Raw genomic sequence first — 21634 nt, 5'->3', positions numbered from 1 at the left:
CATTGTACATATTTGTGATATGGATCCTTTAAGTCCTATGGTAGGTATAGCTTTATATCTTTCCTTATGAGAATAAGCTCTTTGAGACCAGGAAGAGTATATTTTTCAACTTGGAATTCTCAAAATCTAGGACACTTTCAGGCACATAAAGTCATGCAGATATTTTTCCATTAAGTAATAAATTAATCCACCAATGTTATTTCTACCATGGTTTCTTGTTTAATCACAAAGTGTAACACAAAACAAGCTATATAGTAGAGGTCCTTTGTAACATGTTCTGGTCAATTTTCAGCAGGAAAAATGGTAAGAATTAGTCTTTAAACTTCTTTTTCCACATCACCTGACTCTGACCACTGCAGATTGAGCAGAAGTGTGTTTTTCTAGGGATCACTGTCATTCAGGGATGTGACTGTGGGCTTCACCCAGGAGGAGTGGCAGCACCTGGACTCTGCTCAGAGGATGCTGTACAGGGACGTGATGCTGGAGAACTACAGCCACCTCATCTCAGTAGGTAGGTAGCGCTTATTTCCCATGTAGACCCCCGGTATACATGTCCTTTCTTATTTACAGAAACCTGTGGAATTTTTGTAGAATATAATAATATTTAGGTTTGGGATTTACAGGCCAAGGACAATTTATCCCTTTTGGGTACCAGAAAGAATTTGTTGTCCTCTGCCCCATAACAGGATTAGATGAGCTTTTTTTTTTTTAATTGTATACTCTTTGAGAACAGTGTATCAGATGCTGACACTCATCCAATTTGTCTCATGTCATATAATTCTCATTCACAGGGTTTTGTATCCCTAAACCAGAAGTGATCCTCAAGTTGGAGCAAGGAGAGGAGCCATGGATATTGGAGGAAGAGTCCCCAAGCCAGTGTGTCCCAGGTGAGTCTGAGGTGAGTCTGGGAGTATGAGCCAGATGGAGTTTAGGAGGAAATCACATCACAAAGGGGTAGTTCAGAGATTAAGGCCATTGAAATGGTCTTCAGGAATCATGTTTTAGTGGCTCTGGACCTTTGGAAGTAGCATGTTAACATGACTCAAATATCCAGTGTCATTGAATCATGCAGTATCTCCCCAGTGTCACTCATACACAAATGGTATGCTTTTTTTAAGGTGTAAATTACATAGAGTTAAATACACAGATGTTTAAGTGTTCAAGTAAATAAAGTTTTGTATATGCATACACCGATATAGCCATTGTCAAGATGAACATATGGAACATTTTTTTTAGCACCCCAGAAGGCTCCCTGGTGTCCTCCTCCCAGTAAATAACATCTCCCCCTTCTATTATCATAGATCAAGTCTGCCTGTTTTTCACTTCAGATAACTGTAGTTATACAGTAGGTACTATGTATATATGTGCACTGTGTATATACATACACACAATATGTAAATGTGTATATATACTATGTGTGTTTGTGTGTATAGTGTCTGCCTTTTTTGGATCAGCACTATGTCTGTGAGATATATATGTCATATACATTAGTAGTTTATTGCTTTATATTGCTGTGCAGTGTTCCATTGTGACTACCCCAGAATTTATCTGTCCATTCTATTACTGAAACATAATTGGGGTACATACTTGAAACATACTTGTTTTAAAATATATTTATTTTGAATTTGGGGGTATTTGAAAAATGGTCTAATATTTTTTAATTGAAGTACAGTTGATTTACAATATTACATTAGTTTCAGGTATACAACATAGTGATTCCATATTTTTGCAGATTATACTCCATTATAAGTTATTACAAGATAATGGCTATAATTCCCTGTGCTGTACAATAATATCCTTGTTGCATATCTATTTTATACATAGTAGTTTGTATCTGTTAAACCAAACACCTAATTTGTCCCTCCACCCTTCAGTAACCATGTTTGTTTTCTGTATCTGTGAGTCTATTTCTGTTTTGCATATACATTCATTTGCATTATCTTTTTAGATTCCATATGTAATTGATATCATACAGTATTTGTCTTTCTCTTCCTGGCTTATTTCACTAAGCATGATATCCTCTAGGTCCATCCATGTTCCTGCAAATGACAGAATTTATTTTTTTTATGACTGAGTACTGTTCTGTTGTGTGTGTGTATATATATGTGTGTGTGTGTATATATAATTTTCTTTATTCAGTTGTCTGTCGATGGGCGCCTATGTTGCTTCTGTGTCTTGGCTATTGTAAATGCTGCTGTGAACACTGGGGTGCATGTATCCTTTAAAATTAGTGTGTTCGTTTTCTCCAGATATATACCCAGGAGCATTATCTGCAAATAGTGACAATTATACCTCTTCCCTTCCAATTTGGATACCTTTTATTTTTTCTTTGTGTCTGATTGCTGTGGATAGGACTTCCAATACCGTGTTTAAATAGAAGTGGTGATAGTCTGCATCTTTGTCTTTTTCCTGGAAATAACAGGAAGGTTTCAGCTTTTCACCATTGAGTATGATGTTGGCTGTGGGTTTGTCATAAATGGCCTTTATTATGTTGAGATATGCTCCCTCTGTACCCACTGTGATGAGAGTTTTCATCATGATTGAATGTTGAATTTGTTCAAATGCTTTTTCTGTGTCTATTGAGATGATTATGTGATTTTTATCCTTCCTTTCATTGCAGATATTGATCCATCCTTGCATCCCTTGAATAAATCTACCCACTTGATCATGGCATATGATCCTTCTTATATAATTTTGAATTCGGTTTGCTAATGTTTTATTGAGGATTTCTGTATCTATTTTCCTCAGAGATATTGGTCTGTACTTGTGTCTGGTTTTGGTATCAGGGTAACTGTCACCCTGGAGACTGAATTTGGGAGTGTTCCATTCTCTTCAGTTTTTTCAAATAGTTTGAGAAGGGTAGGTATTAGTAGTTTGTTATGTGTTTGGTAGAATTCCCCCATGAGCCACCCACTCCTAGACCTTTGTTTGCTGGGAGTTTTATTAGAAAAAAAATACTATTGTGGGTTTTTGATTTGAAGTTACCATGCGGTTCATATATGCTGACCTAGAACTGTATTTATTTTAAAATTATAGTCGTTTAAATTCAGACACATTCTAGAAGATCTACATTCCCCCACGTTTTGGTTTTTAACATATTTTACATCTTCATGTCTATCTCTTAACTGTTATTGTAGTTACAGTTTATTTTACAAATGTTGTCTTTTAACTTTCACAATAGCTTTATTTTACTGGTTGATCCACAGCCTTTACTATATTTTTGCCTTTTGTTGTGGGATTTTCTCCATCCTGTAGTTTCTTATTTCTTGTTGTACCTTCCTCCCACCTTTTTTCACTTACGGAAGATCCTTTAACACTTCTTATAAGGTCAGTTTAGTATTGATGATTGTTTTAGTTTTTGCTTGTCTGAGAAGTTCTTTATCTCTTCTTCAATTCTGAATGATAATCTTGCTGGGTGGAGTATCCTATGTTAGAAGTTTTTCCCTTTTAACACTTTAAATATCTCATGCCACTCCCTTCTGGCCTGAAAAATTTCGGCAGACAAATCAGCTGATAGCCTTATTGGGGTTTCTTATACGTGACTTTTTCTTGCTGCCTTTAGAATTCTCTTTGCCATTTTAATTATGATATATCTTGGTGTAAGTCTCTTTGGGTTTTTCTTGTTTGGGACCCTCTGTGCTTCCTGCACCTGAATATCTATTCTTTAGGTTCAGGGTTTTGAGCCATAATTTCATCAAATATGTTTTCTACCTGTTTTTTCTTTCTTCTCCTTCTGGTACCCCTATAATGAGAGCATTAGTATGCTTGGTGTTGTCCCAGTGGTCCTTTAAACTATCCTTTTTTTAAAGTTTTCTTTATTCTATCTTCCAGATCACTTCTGCATCCTTCTATATCACCTATTCTGCTCTTAATTCCTTCTAGTGTATTTTTCATTTCACTAATTGTGTTTTTTACCTCCAACTGTATTTTTTTTGTTTTCTAGTTCCTTGTTAAAATTCTTACTGTGTTCATAATATTCTTTTCACTAGTTCAGTTATCATGCTTATTACTAATGCTTTACAATCTGTAGTAAATTTTATCTGTTTCATTAGTTAGTGTCCCCTCCTAGGGGCACAGGTCCTTAACTGATTGTTTCTCTTCCCTTCCTTCCCAACTCTATGGATCTTTTTTATAGCCTTCATTGTGTAAGAGTCTTTCTGCCAGTCTCCAGATTGTTTTCAATGAGACCTGCTCCAAAATACATGTATTTTTGATGTGTTCCTGGGGGGAGGTGAGCTAAGTGTCCTCTACCGCTGCCATCTTGATTTTTCTCTTCCGTAAGTATTCTTGTGTATGTCTTTTGGAGGACCTAAACTCTTATTTTTGTTAGATGTAGAGCCAGTAATATACTCACTGAGTATAGAGTAGTCACATATTTAGCTTTTATAATATTTAAACTGTTTTCCAAAGTGGTTGTACTAAATTATACTGCCACCAGCTATGTATAAGAGTTCCAGTTACATTACATCCCTCTGACAACTTGATATTGTCTAATTAATTTGATCCATTCTAGTCACTGTGGTGTGTTAATAAGTTTTAATTTCCGTTTCTCTGATGACTAATGATGTTGAGCATCTTTTCATATGCTTGTTGCTTATTTGGATATCTCCTTTAGTGAAGTGATTATTCAGGTCATTTATTTTTTTTATATTACTAGGTTATTGGTTTCTTACTGATTTAGAGATGTTTAACAATATATTCTGGGTATGAATCCTTTGTCAAATTTCATGTATTGAAAAGTATCTTCTCAGTTACATCTTATTACTTTCTTAATGATATCTTCTGATAAACAGAAGCTTATTAAAAAGACTGTCCTTCCTTCCACTGAATTGTGATTTTTTTTTTTTTTTGCAATTCACCTTTTATTCCCTTTTTTTTTACGACTATGTAACTAGAACCCAAGTTTGTGGATGAAGAGACAATCATGACAGGACCCTTAGAGAATGAAGGGAGTTCAGTCAGACATCCAGAGTTAACACACTGTGTTCCCCAATGTTGGAGTGATTCTCAGGGGTTTGCTGTAGAGCTGGGCAGTTTTAAACAGTTGACGTTTCTATGTTTGGGCAGCCTAAGAGTGCTTGTATGATAATCATATAGGATGGTGAGGTGGGCATGGGCCCCAATTATTTATTACTTCTTTTCACATGGTGGAGCTAAGTGAAACTGTTAAAAAATGTTTCTCCAGCTTTTAAAAATACAAAGAATGATTTCCAGAATTCCCCAGGAAGTAAGAACTGTTCCTTTTGAGCTGAAGAACGTATTGCATTTTCTACTTCACTGCGGAGATATTTCCTACTCGAAAATACCATCGTCTTTTCATCCACATACAAATTGTGGAACAGAGGGGAACTGGGGCCAGGCACAGAGTATGAAGAGGAATGATTTCACATCAGGTGGGCTAGAAGCCAATAGCTGAGTTTTTTAAAAAAATTTTTTATTGGAGTAGAGTTGATTAACAATGTTGTGTTATTTTCAGGTGTACAGCAGAGTGAATCAGTTATACAGATATATATGTATCCATTCTTTTTCAGATTCTTTTCCCATATAGCTTATTACAGAATATTGAATTCCTTGTGCTATAAGGTAGGTCCTTATTATCTATTTCATACATAGTAGTGTGTACATGTCAATCCCAATCTCCTAATTTATCACTTGCCCCCGTATTTCCCCTTTGGTAACCATAGGTTTGATGTCAAGTTCTGTGAGTCTCTTTCTGTTCTGCAAATAAGTTCATCCATATCATTTTTAAATTAGATTCCTCATATAAGTGCTATCATATGATATTTGTCTTTCTCCTTCTGATTTACTTGGCTTAGTATAGGATAACCTCTAGGTCCATCCATGTTGCTGCAAATGGCATTATTTCATTCCTTTTTATGGTTAATATTCCATGGTATATATATGTACCACATCTTTATCCATTCCTCTGTTGATGGACATTTAGGTTGCTTCCATCTGTTGGGTATTGTAAATAGTACTGCTATGAACATGAGCAGGGGGTGGGGGGGTGTATCTTTTCAAAGTATGGTTTTCTCTGAGTATGTGCCCTGGAGTGGACTGCTGGGTCGTATGGTAGTTCTATTTTTAGTTTTTTAAGGAACCTCCATACTGTTCTCCATAGCAGCTGTATCAATTTACATTCCCACCAACAGTGCAAGAGGGTTTCCTTTTCTCCACACCCTCTCCAGCATTTATTGTTTGTAGATTTTTTGATGATGGCCATTCTGACCAGTGTGAGGTGATACCTCACTGTTGTTTTGATTTGCATATCTCTAATGATTAATGATGTTGAGCATTCTTTCATGTGTTTGTTGGCAATCTGTATATCTTCTTTGGAGAAATGTCTATTTAGGTCTTCTGCCCATTTTTGGCTTGGGTTGTTTGTTTTTTTGATATTGAGCTGCATAAGCTGATTGTATATTTTGGAGATTAATCCTTTGTCAGTTGCTTCATTTGCAAATACTTTCTCCCATTCTGAGGGTTGTCTTTTGGTCTTGTTTATGGTTTCCTTTGCTGTGCAAAAGCTTTTAGGTTTCATTAGGTCCTGTTTATTTTTGTTATTATGTTCATTACTCTAGATGATGTATCAAAAAAGATCTTGCTGTGATTTATGTCAGCATGTTCTGCCTGTTTTCCTCTAAGAGTTTTAGAGTATCTGCCCTTACATGTGAATTGTGGTTTTATCTTTGTCATTGATCAGGTGATCATATATGTATGTTTCTGGGGTTCCATTGACTGATTTATCCATCTTTATGACAATACCACACTGTCTTTTATTATAATATTGTAAGTCTTGACATCTGGCAGTGTTAGCCTTCTAGGTTTGCTGTTTTCTTCAAGATTCTTGGGTATTCTACAGCATGAATACAGAATGTTGCCAAGAACATCGTTAGTCTACAGAATGTATTAAAATGATATCTGTATTTTTAGACATTCTGGATAATTCTATACTGTTATAGGTCTTTTGTATTTAGAATCAGCTTGTCAATTTCCACAAATACAGACACACCTGTTGGGATGTCATTTGGGATTGCATCACTCATTTGGGGGAGAACTGACATCTTGACCATGGTATACCTCTATTTAGGTGTTTAAATTCTCAGTTGAGCAGTTTTGCCGATTTTGCTTTAAATATATTCCTAAATATTTTATTCTTGTCTTTATACTAGCATTAAACAATTGTAGAAAAAAATAGTACAAATAGTACATAGAAAAACAGTTTATGTTTGCACATTTACCTTGTATCCTGCAACCTTGCTAATGGAATTCACTTTTTCTGGTAGTTGTTTTGTAGATCTGTAAATATTTTCCACGTAAACAATTCTGTCATGTATGAATACAGACTTTTTTGTCTTTTGTACTGGCATTCCTAGCCACAGTAAAGTGTTGTACAGAAGTTCTGACCTCAGGGAATACTGTTCAGTATGTTACCATTAATTTTGACATTAAGGATTTCTGTAAATGCCCTTTATTGTCAAGTGCTATCTATCTCTGTATGAGATAAATCATATGGCTTTTCCTACTTAGTACTGGTGAGTAGTCTTGATTAAACCAATCTGATATTTCTGAAATACATCCTCCTCAATCATAATGTATTCAGTTTTTATAATCACTGAGTTTTTCTGTGTGTATTCTGTAGCTGTCCTTTGTTGTAATCTTTCCAGGTTTCGGGTTGAAGACTGTCCTCCTTTCTTGAGTTGAGCATTGTTTCATGACGATTTTTCAAGACTGTGTTATTTCTTCTTTACTGTTTGGAAAATTCAACAAAGCCATTTCAGTCTAAAGTTATTTTTGTGGAGATTTAAAATTTCAGAGTGTTAACTTTTTTAACTTGGTTACTATAAATACAATACATGTAGTTTCTGGAACAGAACAGATGGTGAAATATTATTTACTTAAAACCAAATAACAACTGTAGTTACAACTACCATAATATCTTACTTTTGGTGCAGTGAGACAGAAGCTAGGTGTCCTACACATACACACAAAAGTTGGTGGTATTGCAGGTGAAGAACACTGATAAAATGAATCTGGGCTTGTAGCTGTCCCACTCCTCTTTTAAAAGGAGAAAGAAAAACCTTTGCTCCCTTGGGGAGGATCCTGAATTATTTCCTTAACCTTTTGGTATATAAATTTCTTCAGGGGAAAAAAAAGACCACTGTCTCCAGCTTCACACCTAGGATGTCATCAGGGCTCCCAGGTTTCAGCACCCCCACTGAAATGTAAATCTCTCTACAGTTCTACCTTAATAATTACTCTCCCAATCTCATTCTTTGACCGTAGGTTCCAAATTTCATTAACATTTGCTCACAAAGGTCCTAACTGTGCAGAAAAGTAACATTATTTTCCCTAGAGTCCCACAGTGCTACTCATTTTACTTCTCCATAGGTGACTTCTGGCCGGTTTTTCTACATATGTGCTGTTCCTCATTTTGTTTTAGTAGAAAGCTGGATAGTTTCCTCTTCAAGTTCTTCTCTTAGCCTTTTGCCTGGCCCAGCTGTACCCAGGTGCAGCAGGGTATACTAGTATTTTGCCTACACTTTGCCTTGGTCTGCAAGGAAGAAGTCTGTGGCACATGTTGCCATCCATACAACTCTGGCCAGTCAGTTGAAGCTGATTTAAATGCCTTCCGGCTGAGGCAGGATCATGCATCATTTCAGCTAAATTTAGGAACAAATGCCACACCTCTTTCTAGTGGAATAACTGCACTATAGGTAAAACTGCTCACAGACTGCATGTCTGAGGTCTCCTCTTTCTTACACTACCAGGTGTTTGCACAAATACTTGAACATTTCTGATAACTATCCCTAGGTGCAAATCACACAGATATTCTGATGTAGTAGCCACAAAATAACACAAAGCTGTTTTGTAAAAATTACCCTTTTGAGTGATGTCAGCATCATGGCAGTTTGAGATATTCATTTTGTCACTCCCCTTCAACCTACAAACAGTAAAACATCTGTAACTCAAGAAGTCCTCTGCCCAACACATCAGGACACCAAAGAAAGAGTTCCATATATCAGTTCATCTATAGGTGGGCGGATGAACATACAGAAGAGACAGAACCAGGGGAACAGCAAGGAGTAGATGACAGTAGATGAAAATGAGCAATTTATAGGGGGTAAACAGCTGGGCTTACCCAAAGAAAAATATATTCATTCTAGATCTGTAAAATGATGGCTAAAAAATATGTTTGTCTCAGTAATACTTGAGAAAAGTATATTGTCAGTTCTCAAGAGCTTAATTTCCCAAGTATACAAACAGGTCATACAACTCAAGAAGATAATCCAATCAAAAAACGGGCAGAAGACCTAGAGACGTTGCTCCAAAGAACACACAGATGATAATGGCCAACAGGCACATGAAAAGATGCTCAACATCACTAATTATTAGAGAAATGCAAATCAGAACTACAACAGGATATCACCTCACAGCTGTGAGAATGGCCATCATTAAAAAATCCACAAACAACAATGCTGGAGAGAGTGTAGAGAAAAGGAACCCTCCTACATTGTTGGTGGGAATGTAAGTTGATACAGCACTATGGAGGTTCCTCAAAAAACTACAAGTAGAATTGCCATATGATCCCACAATCCCACTCCTAGGCATTTATCCAGACAAAACTCTAAGATACATGCACTCCAATGTTCATAGCAGCACTATTTACAATAGCCCAGATATGGAAGCAACCTAAATGTCCATTGACAGAGGAATGGATAAAGAAGATGTGGTACATATATACAATGGAATATTACTCAGCTATAAAAAAAGAATGAAATAATACCGTTTGCAACAACATGGATGGACCTAGAGATTATCATAGTAAGTGAAATAATTCAGGAAGAGAAAGATATATACCATATGATTTATCACATATATGTGGGATGTAAAATATGACACGAACATATGAAACAGAAATAGACTCATGGATATAGAGTACAGACTGGTGGTTGCCAAAGGGGAGCGATGGAGTGGGAGTTTGGGATTAGCAGATGTAAACTAGTATATATAAGAGTGGATAAACAACAAGGTCCTCCTGTACAGCGTAGGGAACTAGATTTAATATCCTATAATTAACTATAATGGAAATGAATGAAAATGTATATATATATATATATATATATATAAAACTGAGTCACTTTTCTGTATATCAGAAACTAACACAACATTGTAAATCAACTATACTTCAATAAATAAATTTTAAAATATATATTGTCAGTTTTTGGACATTAAACTCAAGGATATAGAATATTGTAGATAGTAGAGGAATAAAAACAGCCACACATAACGAAAAAAATCATAAGGTAAGGGGTAAAAGAAATTTCTAGGACCAGGTTTAGAATTTTATTCCTTACGGTTTTCATGGTATACACAGATGTTGAAACATGGATATGAAAGCAGGATTGAAAACTGATACTAACTCAGGTGAAATCTGGGGGAAAGCCAGAAGGGATTGAAACAGGGTTTGATGGTCAGGAGAGATCCACTGCTGACCAACTCTGATGTAATGAAGGGAACATACCATACCTACTATAGAGCTGTCAGTCTCAATCTGTGGCAAGAATGGCTTGTCCACTCATTGATTTGCTCTTTTGTTGCTTATTTTTAATTCCTCATGAATCAGAGCTAGAAAAGAATTAGAGCTTGGGTTTTAGTACTGTTCCTTTATGAGTTAGGGCTCTTAGAATATTGATTTGTTGCTGCTGGATAGAATGGAAAAGAGAGAGAAGACTGGACGTATACACTGTTGTCATATTCTAGGCATGAAGAGAAGGACCAAAACTGATCAACTCCCTGAAACCTAATGCTAGAATATCCTTGTGAACTAATCTTTCTTGTCACTCTATTTCAGAATTAATTTATAGCAGTAGAAACTATTCAAGAAAGAAGTTTGATGAGTTTAACAAAGGTAGAAAATGGTTCCATGATGACAAGCATGAAGGAATTCACTCTGAAGAGAAACCTTATGAATATAATAAAAATGGGAACGGCCTCTGTCTTAATGAAGACTCTGTTCAGCATCAAAAAATTCAAATTTTGGAACAACCTTTTGAATACAGTGAATGTAGGAAAGCTTTCCATGAGAATTCACTCTTTGTTACACATAAGAATCCTTACACAGGACAGAACACCTGTGAATACACTGAATACAGAAAAACCTTCTGTGATATGTCATCTCTCTTTGCTCATCAGAGAACACATCCAAAAGAGAATCACTATGAATTTAATGAATGTGGAGAAAATTTCTTTGAGGAATCCATTTTCTTTGAACATAATGTTCACCCTTTGAGCCAGAAGTCAGATCTCATTCCAATTCAGAGAAGCCACTCAATTGACAACATAATTGAATATAATGAATGTGGAAACTATTTCAATGAAAAATTAGTCTTTGGCATACAACAGAGCATACAAACAGGAGAAAAACCCTATGAATGTCATGAATGTGGAAAAACCTTCAACAAGAAGTCAGCCCACACAAGACATCGGAGAACCCACACTGGGGAAAAATCCTGTGAATGTCATGAATGTGGGAAAACTTTCTGCAAGAATTCAGACCTCATTAAACATCAGAGAATTCATACAGGGGAGAAACCTTATGAATGTCAAGAATGTGGGAAATCCTTCAGTGAAAAGTCAACCCTCACCCAACATCATAGAACACACACAGGGGAGAAACCATATCAGTGTCATGAATGTGGCAAATCCTTCTCATTTAAGTCAGTCCTTACTGTACATCAGAAAACACACACAGGGGAGAAGCCCTATGAATGCTATGAATGTGGGAAGGCCTTTCTCAGAAAATCAGACCTCATTAAACATCAAAGAACTCACACAGGGGAAAAACCTTATGAATGTAATGAATGCGGGAAATCCTTCTCTGAGAAGTCAACTCTCACTAAACATCTGAGAACTCATACAGGCGAGAAGCCCTATGAATGTACTGAATGTGGAAAATTTTTCTGCTACTACTCAGGTTTCACAGAACATCAGAGGAGACATACAGGAGAGAAACCTTTTGGGTGTAATGAATGTGGAAAAAACTTCCGTCAGAAATCAGCCCTAATTGTTCATCAGAGAACTCACATAAGACAGAAGCCCTATGAATGTAATGAATGTGGAAAGTCATTCTGTGTGAAGTCAAAACTCACTGCACATCATAGAACACACACAGGGGAGAAACCCTATGAATGTAATGTTTGCAGGAAATCATTCTATGTGAAGTCAAAACTTACTGTACATCAGAGAACACATTTGGGAAGAAACCCTATAAATATAATAAATGAGGGAAATCACTCTGGGTGAAGTCGAGAGTTTGTAGAACAAAGAACACAAAGCAGGGAGAAAAATCTATTAAGATTTTGAGAACATCTTTGGTCTAAAGTCAGTTCTCATAATACAGCAGAGAACTTACAGAGGGAAGAAAATAATATTAAGATATTCTGGACATAGGAAGATTTTCTACTGGAATTTGGACCATACAGTGTATCAGAAAGCTCAGAGTACAGAAAACCTATTGGTGAATGAATACAGGGAACCTTCTGCCCAAAGCCACACCTCATTAAACATCAGAGAAATCACACAGGGTAGAAACCTCTATCAGTATTCATAGAGAAGACTTCATCCACAGGCCAGAGAAAATGCACAAACTATAGGAAGTTATAGGAAAGCATTTACTATGAGTTGGTATTTTATTGGACTTGTGTGAAATGTTTGAAGTAGCATTTCAGTGGACATCAGATAGTAATTTAAGTGGGTAGAAGCTTTAAGTTAAACCTAAGCTTATCATACATCAGTTTTGAACTGAAGTGTCTAGCATTTAAGAAATGTGGAGAATGTTTGCATTTAGACAAAGCATTTATACAATTTGGCCTATTGCTGGGTGTGCTATTCCTTCCAATTTAAGGTACTGGACATCAACTGGAACCAGGGGTTGTAAGCAACTCACATGTTTATTGCTCAGGCATATGGAAAACAAGGGAAGATTTTTAGCAAGGGGACCCACCTGCAAGATTTTCTTATGTCCAGGTAGAGAGAGAGAGAGATCCTGGTTTTGGTGATATACATAGGACAGGAGCTTGCCAGAAGGATTTCTGATTGTGAGGCTGACTAATTTTGAGTGGCCTGTCCTGGAATGGTGGATCAAAGGGGCAATGTAGGTTCCTTGAATGCAGCTACCTGGTGTAGTGGAAGTGGTATGAAATATAGGTAGTTTCTGCCTTACCAGTGTTTAACAGTTTGGCCAGATGCCATCCTGCTGTGAAGTGACTTACTGCAACCAAACTTTATTTATGCACATACTTAACATGTTTCATATGTGATACAATGATTTTTTAAAAAGCAGAACATTCATGTACAAACATATACACTGTTAAGTATGGAGCTTTAGAAAGCACAAATAGATTTTACTATTGAGTAAGATACAGTAGTTTGCAGCAGACCAGTGCACTCACTAAGAACAACTAGAAAAGCAGTTCACAAAAAGCATCTATTTACTTGCAACCTATTGCAGAAGCAAAGAGGGCTAGAATGGTAATATTCAGGAGAGGAGTGAATGACAAAGTATATGGGAAAACATAGCTGTTTTTCCTGGGAGCACTTGCCAATTCTGGCTACAGGGAGGAAGCTGAATATTGAGCTTGGCTCAGGCAGAGGGCTATAGCTTGGTGGGGCAAGGGGGGTTAGGGTGCAGGGAGACCAGAAACCAGGGAACAGTGAACTTTGCTAGTCAAGGCTGGAGTGAAAAATTCTGAAACATGAGAGGCTTCAAACATGTAGCCAGTTTCTCAAAATTTTGAGAATACTGACACAGAGCAGGAACTTGAAAATCTAAGCTCAAAAACGCAAGTAGATTTTCTTTTTCAGTACTGAGAAAAAAATGAATAGAATTCAGGAACTGCCAGTAGGATGGGCCCCTGGCAAACACAGCATGCTATCAATAAAAGCACAAGGTCATACCAGAGGTAGACTGTACCTTAACAAAACTGCAAACAATTCGAGTCATATTTAAAAATCTACCAGAAAGAAAACTCATAGGAACAGATGGCTTCACTGCAGTTATTCTAAATATTTTAAAAAGACATAATACCAAACTTTTCCAGAGACAGGAAGATAGGAATTTTTCTGTTCACTTTATGAGGCCAGTACAACATTGATACCAAAACCTTTAAGACATTTCAGGAAAATATAGACCACTATCTTATGAATTTAGATACAAAATCCTAAAATTAAAAAAAAATCCAGCCATATCAAAGGACAATATATCTTGACTGAACAATGTTTACTAGAGGAATCAAAGGATAGATTTAGTATTTCAAATTCAATCCATTTGGCCTTCTACTCCTCTCTGATTCTCCTTTCTCCCTTGCACTTTGTAAATTTCTCTTCTGCCTTCCCTTCCTAGATTTGAAGAGGCAAAATAGGCCTGCCGTGAGGGATGAGAAAGGTGTTGTGGTGATGTGCCAACCTGCATCAAGAGTGCTGGGGGCAAGTGGAAGAGATGGTTAGCATGGCTGAGACACTGGTAACATTGAGCAGATAAGTAAATGTATTGAAGATGATGAGAGCCAGGTTCCTCACTGTTGGAAAAGGTATCTATAAAAATGGAAAGGGGGGAAGCTAGAAAACCACCTGGAGTGTTGGACTGGAATGATACTCATTTTAAATACACAGAAATAATTATAGTAGTCGTGTGTTTGTGTGTATTTTATGGATCTGTCTACTGACACCTCAGCACTGAGCACACCAATTACCAGGTTATTAATTACTAAATACTATCCTGCCACCAAAAATGGAGCAGGTCTCTGGAGATAGCTTATTCCAAGTCAGAGATGGGGAGCAATATCTATCAGACAATAAGAAAATGTTCTCAGAATTATGGAAACATGTCAAAAGAACAAAAGAACCACCTTGGACAGGTTCTAGTGGCCAAATTTGAGACAGTTTGATCAAAAAAAATAACAATAGCATAATATAAGTGACTTAAAAATGGGAATCAATAATTTGTACAGATATAAATAAGTGAATAAATACACAGAGGAGGGAAAGCTTTCTTTATAAGCCAACTAATAAATGTAGGAGGAATAATGGCAATAGAAAAAACACTTTGGCAACCATCATACTGGTAGTTGATTCAGTAAGTAGTTGCCAACATAGGCTAGAGTTTGTGGGTAGAAGTTTAATGAAGAACAGGTATTGGCATTATCTCCAAATATTTCGCCACAAAATACTAATCAACTACAAAGGTGAAAATGGTGATTTTTATGATAAACCTGGCAGACACCAACATAATCAAGTGATCAAAGTTCACTTCACCAATGGTAGGACAGGTCAGCGTAATGTACTCCCTGGTGAGATGCTCTGAGAAGAGCCAACACATCTGTGCTGTATTCTTACCAAGAAAGCATAGCCAGAGTATGCTAATGTGGAGATATCAGATGAACCACCTTGAAAGATTATAGTATAGAATGTAAAGCCTGTACTTAAATTATCAAGGACATAAAAGGAAAAGACTGGGAGACTGTTCCAGGTTGGAGTAGACTGAAGATGTTTCAAAATAAAAAGGAAAAATAGAATAGTTGGGACAATAAAGAGTATGTAAATTCGATGGTAGTGTTTATTTCTAGACTTGGGTCCATAGGTAAGTAAGTGTTTTGTTTCAGGAAAATACACACTCAAGTACATAGGGGAAACGAAGTCTCATGTCTGCAGGTTCTTTTCAGATGCTTTAGAAAAGGAGTAATGAGTGTATGTGTGTAGAGACAGAGTTCAAGTATGTGCTCAAGGGACAGATGGAGGAAATGCAGTGCACAGGGGGAAATCGGAATGAGTTTTTTCTACTAGTGACTTTACTAAGTTTGAAATCATATTCAAGCAAATACTTACTTAAAAGTCAATTGATTTAGCCTACCACATTAGAAAAAAATAAGTTAAACCATATTAGTGTCTCAGTAGATGTGGAAAACATTTGATAGAACTTTACACACATTCATGATTAAAAAACTACACTAGGAATAGAAGGAAACTTCATTAAAAACAAATAAAAAGTTAACATACAACACACATCAAACTAAGTAGATGAATACTGGAATATTTCTTCCTGATATTAATAATGAGACAAGGACCTCCCTGCTGGTGCAGTGGTTAAGAATCTGCCTGCCAGTGCAGATGACACAGGTTCGAACCCTGGTCCAGGAAGATTCCCACATGCCACTGAGCAACTAAGCCTGCGTGCCACAACTACTGAAGCCCGCGTGCCTAGAGCCTGTGCTCCGCAACAAGAGAAGCCACCGCAATGAGAAGCCCGCACATTGCAACAAAGAGTAGCCCCCACTTTCCACAACTAGAGAAAGCCCACGTGCAGCAATGAAGACCCAACACAGCCAAAAATAAATAAATTTTAAAAAATAATAATGAGACAAGAATGTTTGTTACTACCACCACTACTATCTAATAGTGGACTGAAGGTTTTAGCTAGGTCAGGTCAGTAAGGCCAAATAAAAATAAAAAGACATAAGAACTGGGAAGGCTGAAGTAAAACTCATTATTTGCAGGTAATACCACTGTTTACATTTAAAAGTCTATGGAAAAATTATTAGAAATATGTGAATTTAGCAAACTGGCTATATAAAAATTATATTTTTATGTATAAACAACCAATAGAAAAATTAAATGATGCCAGGAGAACTGCATCCTTCCTGGATAGGGTGGCAAAGAACAGATTTATTCTCCTCCTGCCTGACATAACTGGGGAAAGGGGAAACAGAAAAATAAAGGAAATAATTATGTTCAAGTCACTGGACATAAAACAGCCCTAAAACAGTTCCAGAAATCCAAAAAGTGTATCACAAAATTAAGAGAAGTTCAAAGACAAAAATAAATGAAAGGCTGTTAACAATGACTTGTGGGGAGAAGATAAGATAGCAGAGTAGAAGGAAGTGAACTCACTCCTTACGGAACCATCAAAATCACAATGAACTGCTGAACAACCACTGACTGGTGGAACCTACCAGAAAAGATACCCTACATCCAAAGACAAGAAGCAACAAAGAGATAGTAGGAGGAGCACAATCACAATAAAATCAAATCTCATATATGTTGGGTAGGCAACTCACAAACTCAAAAACAGTTATACCACAGTTCTCCCACAGGAGTGAAAGTTCTGAGCTCCCAGCCTGGGGGTCTGGCAACAGGAGGAAGAGCCCCCAGAGAGTCTGGCTTTGAAGGCCAGCAGGGTTTGATCACAGGAATTCCGCAGGACTGGGGTAAACAGAAACTCCACTCTTGGAGGATGCACAAAGGGTCTTGTGTGTACCAGGACCCAGGGGAAAAAGTGCTGACCTCTTAAGAGACTGGGCTAGACTTACCTGCTAGTGTTGGAGGGTCTCCTGTGGAGGCAGGGTTGGCTGTGGCTCACTGCAGGGACAAGGACACTGGTGGCAGCAGTTCTGGCGAGTACTCACTAGCTGAAGCCCTCTTGGAGACTGCCATTTTCTCACCAAGACTTGGCCCCACCCAACAGCCTACAGGCTCAGTGCTGGGACACCTCAGACCAAACAACCAACAGGGCAGGAACACAGCCCCATCTAACAGCAGACTGGCTGCTTAAAGTCCTCCTGAATAAACTGCTGCCTGATAAACACACCCTGACATGGCCCTGCCTACCAGAACAACAAGACCCAGTTCCACCCACCAGTGCGCAGGTACCAGTCCTTCCCACCAGGAAGCCTGCATAAGGCTCTTAGCCACCCTCATGCACCAGGGGGCAGGTAGCAGAAGCCAGAAGGAACTACAACCCTGCAGCCTGCAGAATGGAAACTGCAATCACAGAAAATTAGACAAAATGAGACAGCGGAGAAATATGTCCCAGATGAAGGAACAAGATAAAACCCCAGAACACCACCTAAGTGAAGTGGAGATAGGCAGTCTACCTGAAAAGGAATTCAGAGTAATGATAGTAAAGATGATCCAAGATCGTGGGGAAAAAATTGAGACACAGATGGAGAGGATACAAGAAATGTTTGACAAAAACCTAGAAGAACTAAAGAACGTACAAACAGATGAACAATACAATAACTGAAATGAAAAATACACTCTAAGGAATCAATAGAATAACTGAGGCAGAAGAATGGATAAGTGAGCTGGAAGACAGAATGGTGGAAATCACTACCATGGAACAGAATAAAGAAAAAAGAATGAAAAGAAATGAGGACAGTCTAAGAGACCTCTGGGACAACATTAAACACACAAACATTTGCATTATAGGGGTCCCAGAAGGAGAAGAGTAAGAGAAAGGACTTGAGAAAATACATGAAGAGATAATAGCTGAAAACTTCCCTACCATGGGAAAGAAAATAGTCACCCAAGTCCAGGAAGGGCAGAGAGTCCCAGGCAGGATAAACCCAAGGAGAAACATGCCAAGACACATAGTAATCAAATTGACAAAAATTAAAGAAAAAAAATTAAAAGCAACAATGGAAAGGCAACAGATAATGTACAAGGAAACTCCCATAAGGTTATCAGCTGATTTCTCAGCAAAAACTCTGCAGGCCAGAAGGGGGTGGCACAATGTATTTAAAGTTATGAAAGGGAGGAACCTACAACCAAGAATGTACAGCAAGCTTCTCATTTAGATTCAACAGAGAAATCAAAAGCTTTTCTGACAAGCATAAGCTTAGAGAATTCAGCACCACCAGACCAGCTTTGCAACAAATGTTAAAGGAACTTCTCTAGGTGGGAAAGAAAAGACCGCAACTAAAAACAAGAAAATTATGAATGGAAGAGCTCACCAGTAAAGGCAAACATACAGTAAAGATAGGAAATTATCTGCACACAAATATGATATCAAAACCAGCAATTGTGAGGAGAGCACAAGTACAGAATATTGGAAATGCATTTGAAATTAAAGATCAGCAACTTAATACAATCTTATTTTTTATATAGACTGCTATATCAAAACCTCATGGTAACTGCAACCGAAAATCTACAATAGATACACACACAAAAAAGAAAAAGGAATCCAAACACAACACTAAAGTTAGTTGTCAGATCACAAGAGAAGAGAACAAAAAAAGGGAATAAAAAACACCTACAAAAACAAATCCAAAACAGTTAACAAAAATAAATGAAAGGATTTACTTAGTGTTGATGACTTTGAAGACTGATTTCTCCCTAAATTGAATGATTAATTCAGTGCAACCCTAACTGCCATCCAACAGCATGTTTTGTTGTTGGAAATTATGAATTTAAAATGTATTTGCAGATGCAGTGACCAACAATAGCTGACACAGTCTGAAGATAGCAAAATAAAGCTGCAGGACTCATAATGCTACATAATTAGACTGTTACAGGCAGACCTCAGTTATTGGCTTGGTTCCAGACTACAGTAATAAAGTAAATATTGTAATAAAGCAAGTCACACTGGTTTCTCAGTGCATATAAAAGTTGTGTTTATACTGTAGTCTATTAAGTGTGCAACAGTGTTATATCTGTTGATAAAAAATTCTAACCACCATTAGAGCCTTCAGCAAGTTGTAACCTTTTTGAATAGTAACATCAAAGATCACTGATCACAGACTGCTCTAACAAGTTTAAAAATGAAAAGTTTGAAATACAGTGAGAATTGCCAAAGTGTGACACAGAGACATGGAGTGAGCAAATGCTATGGGAAAAAAATGGCACTGATAGACTTGCTTGATGCAGGGTTGCCACAAAACCTTCACTCTGTAAAACATGCAGTATCTGTCAAGTGCAACTAAGTGAAGCACAATAAAATGAAGTATGTCTGTATAGTCACAGCGATGAACAATGTTGAGAAACAGGTTCAAGCATACTGATAAATGACAAAGGTCACATGTAGTACTGTGGTGAAAAGATGGTTTTCATCACAAATGGTACTGGGATAATAGGCCCACTATATGCAAAAAAGAAACATTTTGGCTGTAACCACCTACCATGCACAGAAGTCAGTTTCATATAGATTGTACATCTAAATGTGAAAGGCAATACAATAACACTGGCAGAAAATACAGGTGAACATCATGACCTTGGGTAAGATACGTTAAACAAAAACAATATAGAAAAATTTGCATTGGAATTAAATGCTGTTTGTTCAAAAACCACAAAAGCCAGTGGCATACTGGGAGGAGACAACTGCAGTGCATGTTTCTAACCAAGGACTCTTACACAAAATATGTAAGGAGCTCCTATAAATCAAAAACGCAGAAAAATTAGCAGAAAAATGTAAATTGAACATAATTTACAAAGAGTATATTTAACTGGCAAGTAAACATGTGAAAACTTGATCTGCTTCAGTAGCCATCAAGGAAAGGTAAATTATAACAAAAATTTAATACCACCACACACCAGAATGGCTAAAATGATTTTTTTTAAACTGATGAAGATATGAAGCAACTGGGACTCATACAAGTTTGGTGGAAATCTAAATTGTACACTTTGGGAAACAGGCTTTTTCTACTAAAGCTGAACATGCATGTTAATTTGGGGGGTTTTTTGTTTTTTGTTTGTTTTGCTAGTTTTTTGTTGTTGTTTTTGGCCATGTTGCATAGCATGCAGGATCTTAAGCATGGAGTCCTAACCACTGGACTGCCAGGGAATTCCCCTAAATTTTGGATGCGTAATTGTACTTCTAGGCATATATCCAACAGATAAATACAAATATTTTTACTGAAAGAATATTCTCAGTAGTACTATTCTCAATAGCCCGGATACAGACAACAGCACAAATGTCCACCAACACTAGAATGGATATATAAATGTGCTCTATTCACTCAGTGAGATACACTCTACAGCAGTGAGAATGAACCAACCACAACTGCATGCATACAAAAGAAACAGCACAAAGGAGTACATACTGTATTTCACTCAAAAAGGCAAATTTAATATGTGGTGTTGGAAGTTGGGATGGTAGTTGCCTGGATGGTTACAAGTTGCAAGGATTGACTTGAGGGAGCTCCTCTGGTGTTAACAGTGTTCTGGTTTTTAATCTGCATATTGATTGTAGGTGTATTCACTTGGCAAAAGTTATTGTGAATATTTATAAATACTCATAGTTTAGTATAACTGTTCCTTAATAAAAAGCAGAAAGTCTGAACATGTTGGCTCTCTGAAATCCCTCCAATAGTTTCTCAGTTCTTAAAAAACACACAACACAAATAAGATGATTCATTAGGATAACAGCAGTAAGTATGTATGTGAAGAATCCCTGTGTGATGTGCTAAAGGTATGTGAATATATTACATATTTTGTCCCCTTAGCTATGTGACAAAGATTTTTCACATTAAATGCTAACCAATTTCTCTTAATATACATTTTAAGGCAAATAATATTTTACAGTTGTCAAGTTTACCATACCTAGTATATGTTCTCTTATGGTTTCCTGGCATATATAAGTGAATATGGCCAGTGTTTTCTATTAACTCTTTAATAAAGAATTTAAACATTGTGTTTATTAAGTTTTCATGTGCCTCAGCATCTACCAGTGGGTATAATGAAAATACTGATTAAACACAATAAGCATTATCATGTTAATTAAAGCAGATTTGATACTTCAACACAGTATTGCTTTCCATTATATGAAGAAAATATCCTGTTAAAATGTTCAGATGAGACATCTAGG

The 21634-nt window shown here is 37.0% G+C and overlaps 1 protein-coding gene and 1 long non-coding RNA gene across 3 annotated transcripts in view; one reads left to right on the top strand and one right to left on the bottom strand.

Moving 5' to 3' along the window:
* The window catches only part of LOC131751363 (zinc finger protein 37A-like), a 56904-nt gene extending 35795 nt beyond the window's left edge, over nt 1–21109 (top strand). The window contains exons 3-5 of the mRNA XM_059055060.2: nt 385–511; nt 792–887; nt 10853–21109. Coding sequence (XP_058911043.2) covers nt 385–511; nt 792–887; nt 10853–12303 — 1674 coding nt within the window. The 3' untranslated portion in view covers nt 12304–21109. The remainder of the gene's footprint in view (nt 1–384; nt 512–791; nt 888–10852) is intronic.
* LOC136793561 (uncharacterized) overlaps nt 5891–21634 on the bottom strand; it is an 86912-nt gene continuing 71168 nt past the window's right edge. For both annotated transcript variants that reach the window (XR_010838994.1, XR_010838995.1), the window contains exon 5: nt 5891–7747. This is a non-coding gene — a long non-coding RNA (uncharacterized lncRNA). The remainder of the gene's footprint in view (nt 7748–21634) is intronic.

This window comes from Kogia breviceps, chromosome 2 (assembly GCF_026419965.1).
Source record: "Kogia breviceps isolate mKogBre1 chromosome 2, mKogBre1 haplotype 1, whole genome shotgun sequence".
NCBI classification, from domain to species: Eukaryota; Metazoa; Chordata; class Mammalia; order Artiodactyla; family Physeteridae; genus Kogia; species Kogia breviceps.
Note: the sequence above shows the minus strand (reverse complement) of the source record. Positions and strands in the feature narration are given on the sequence as shown.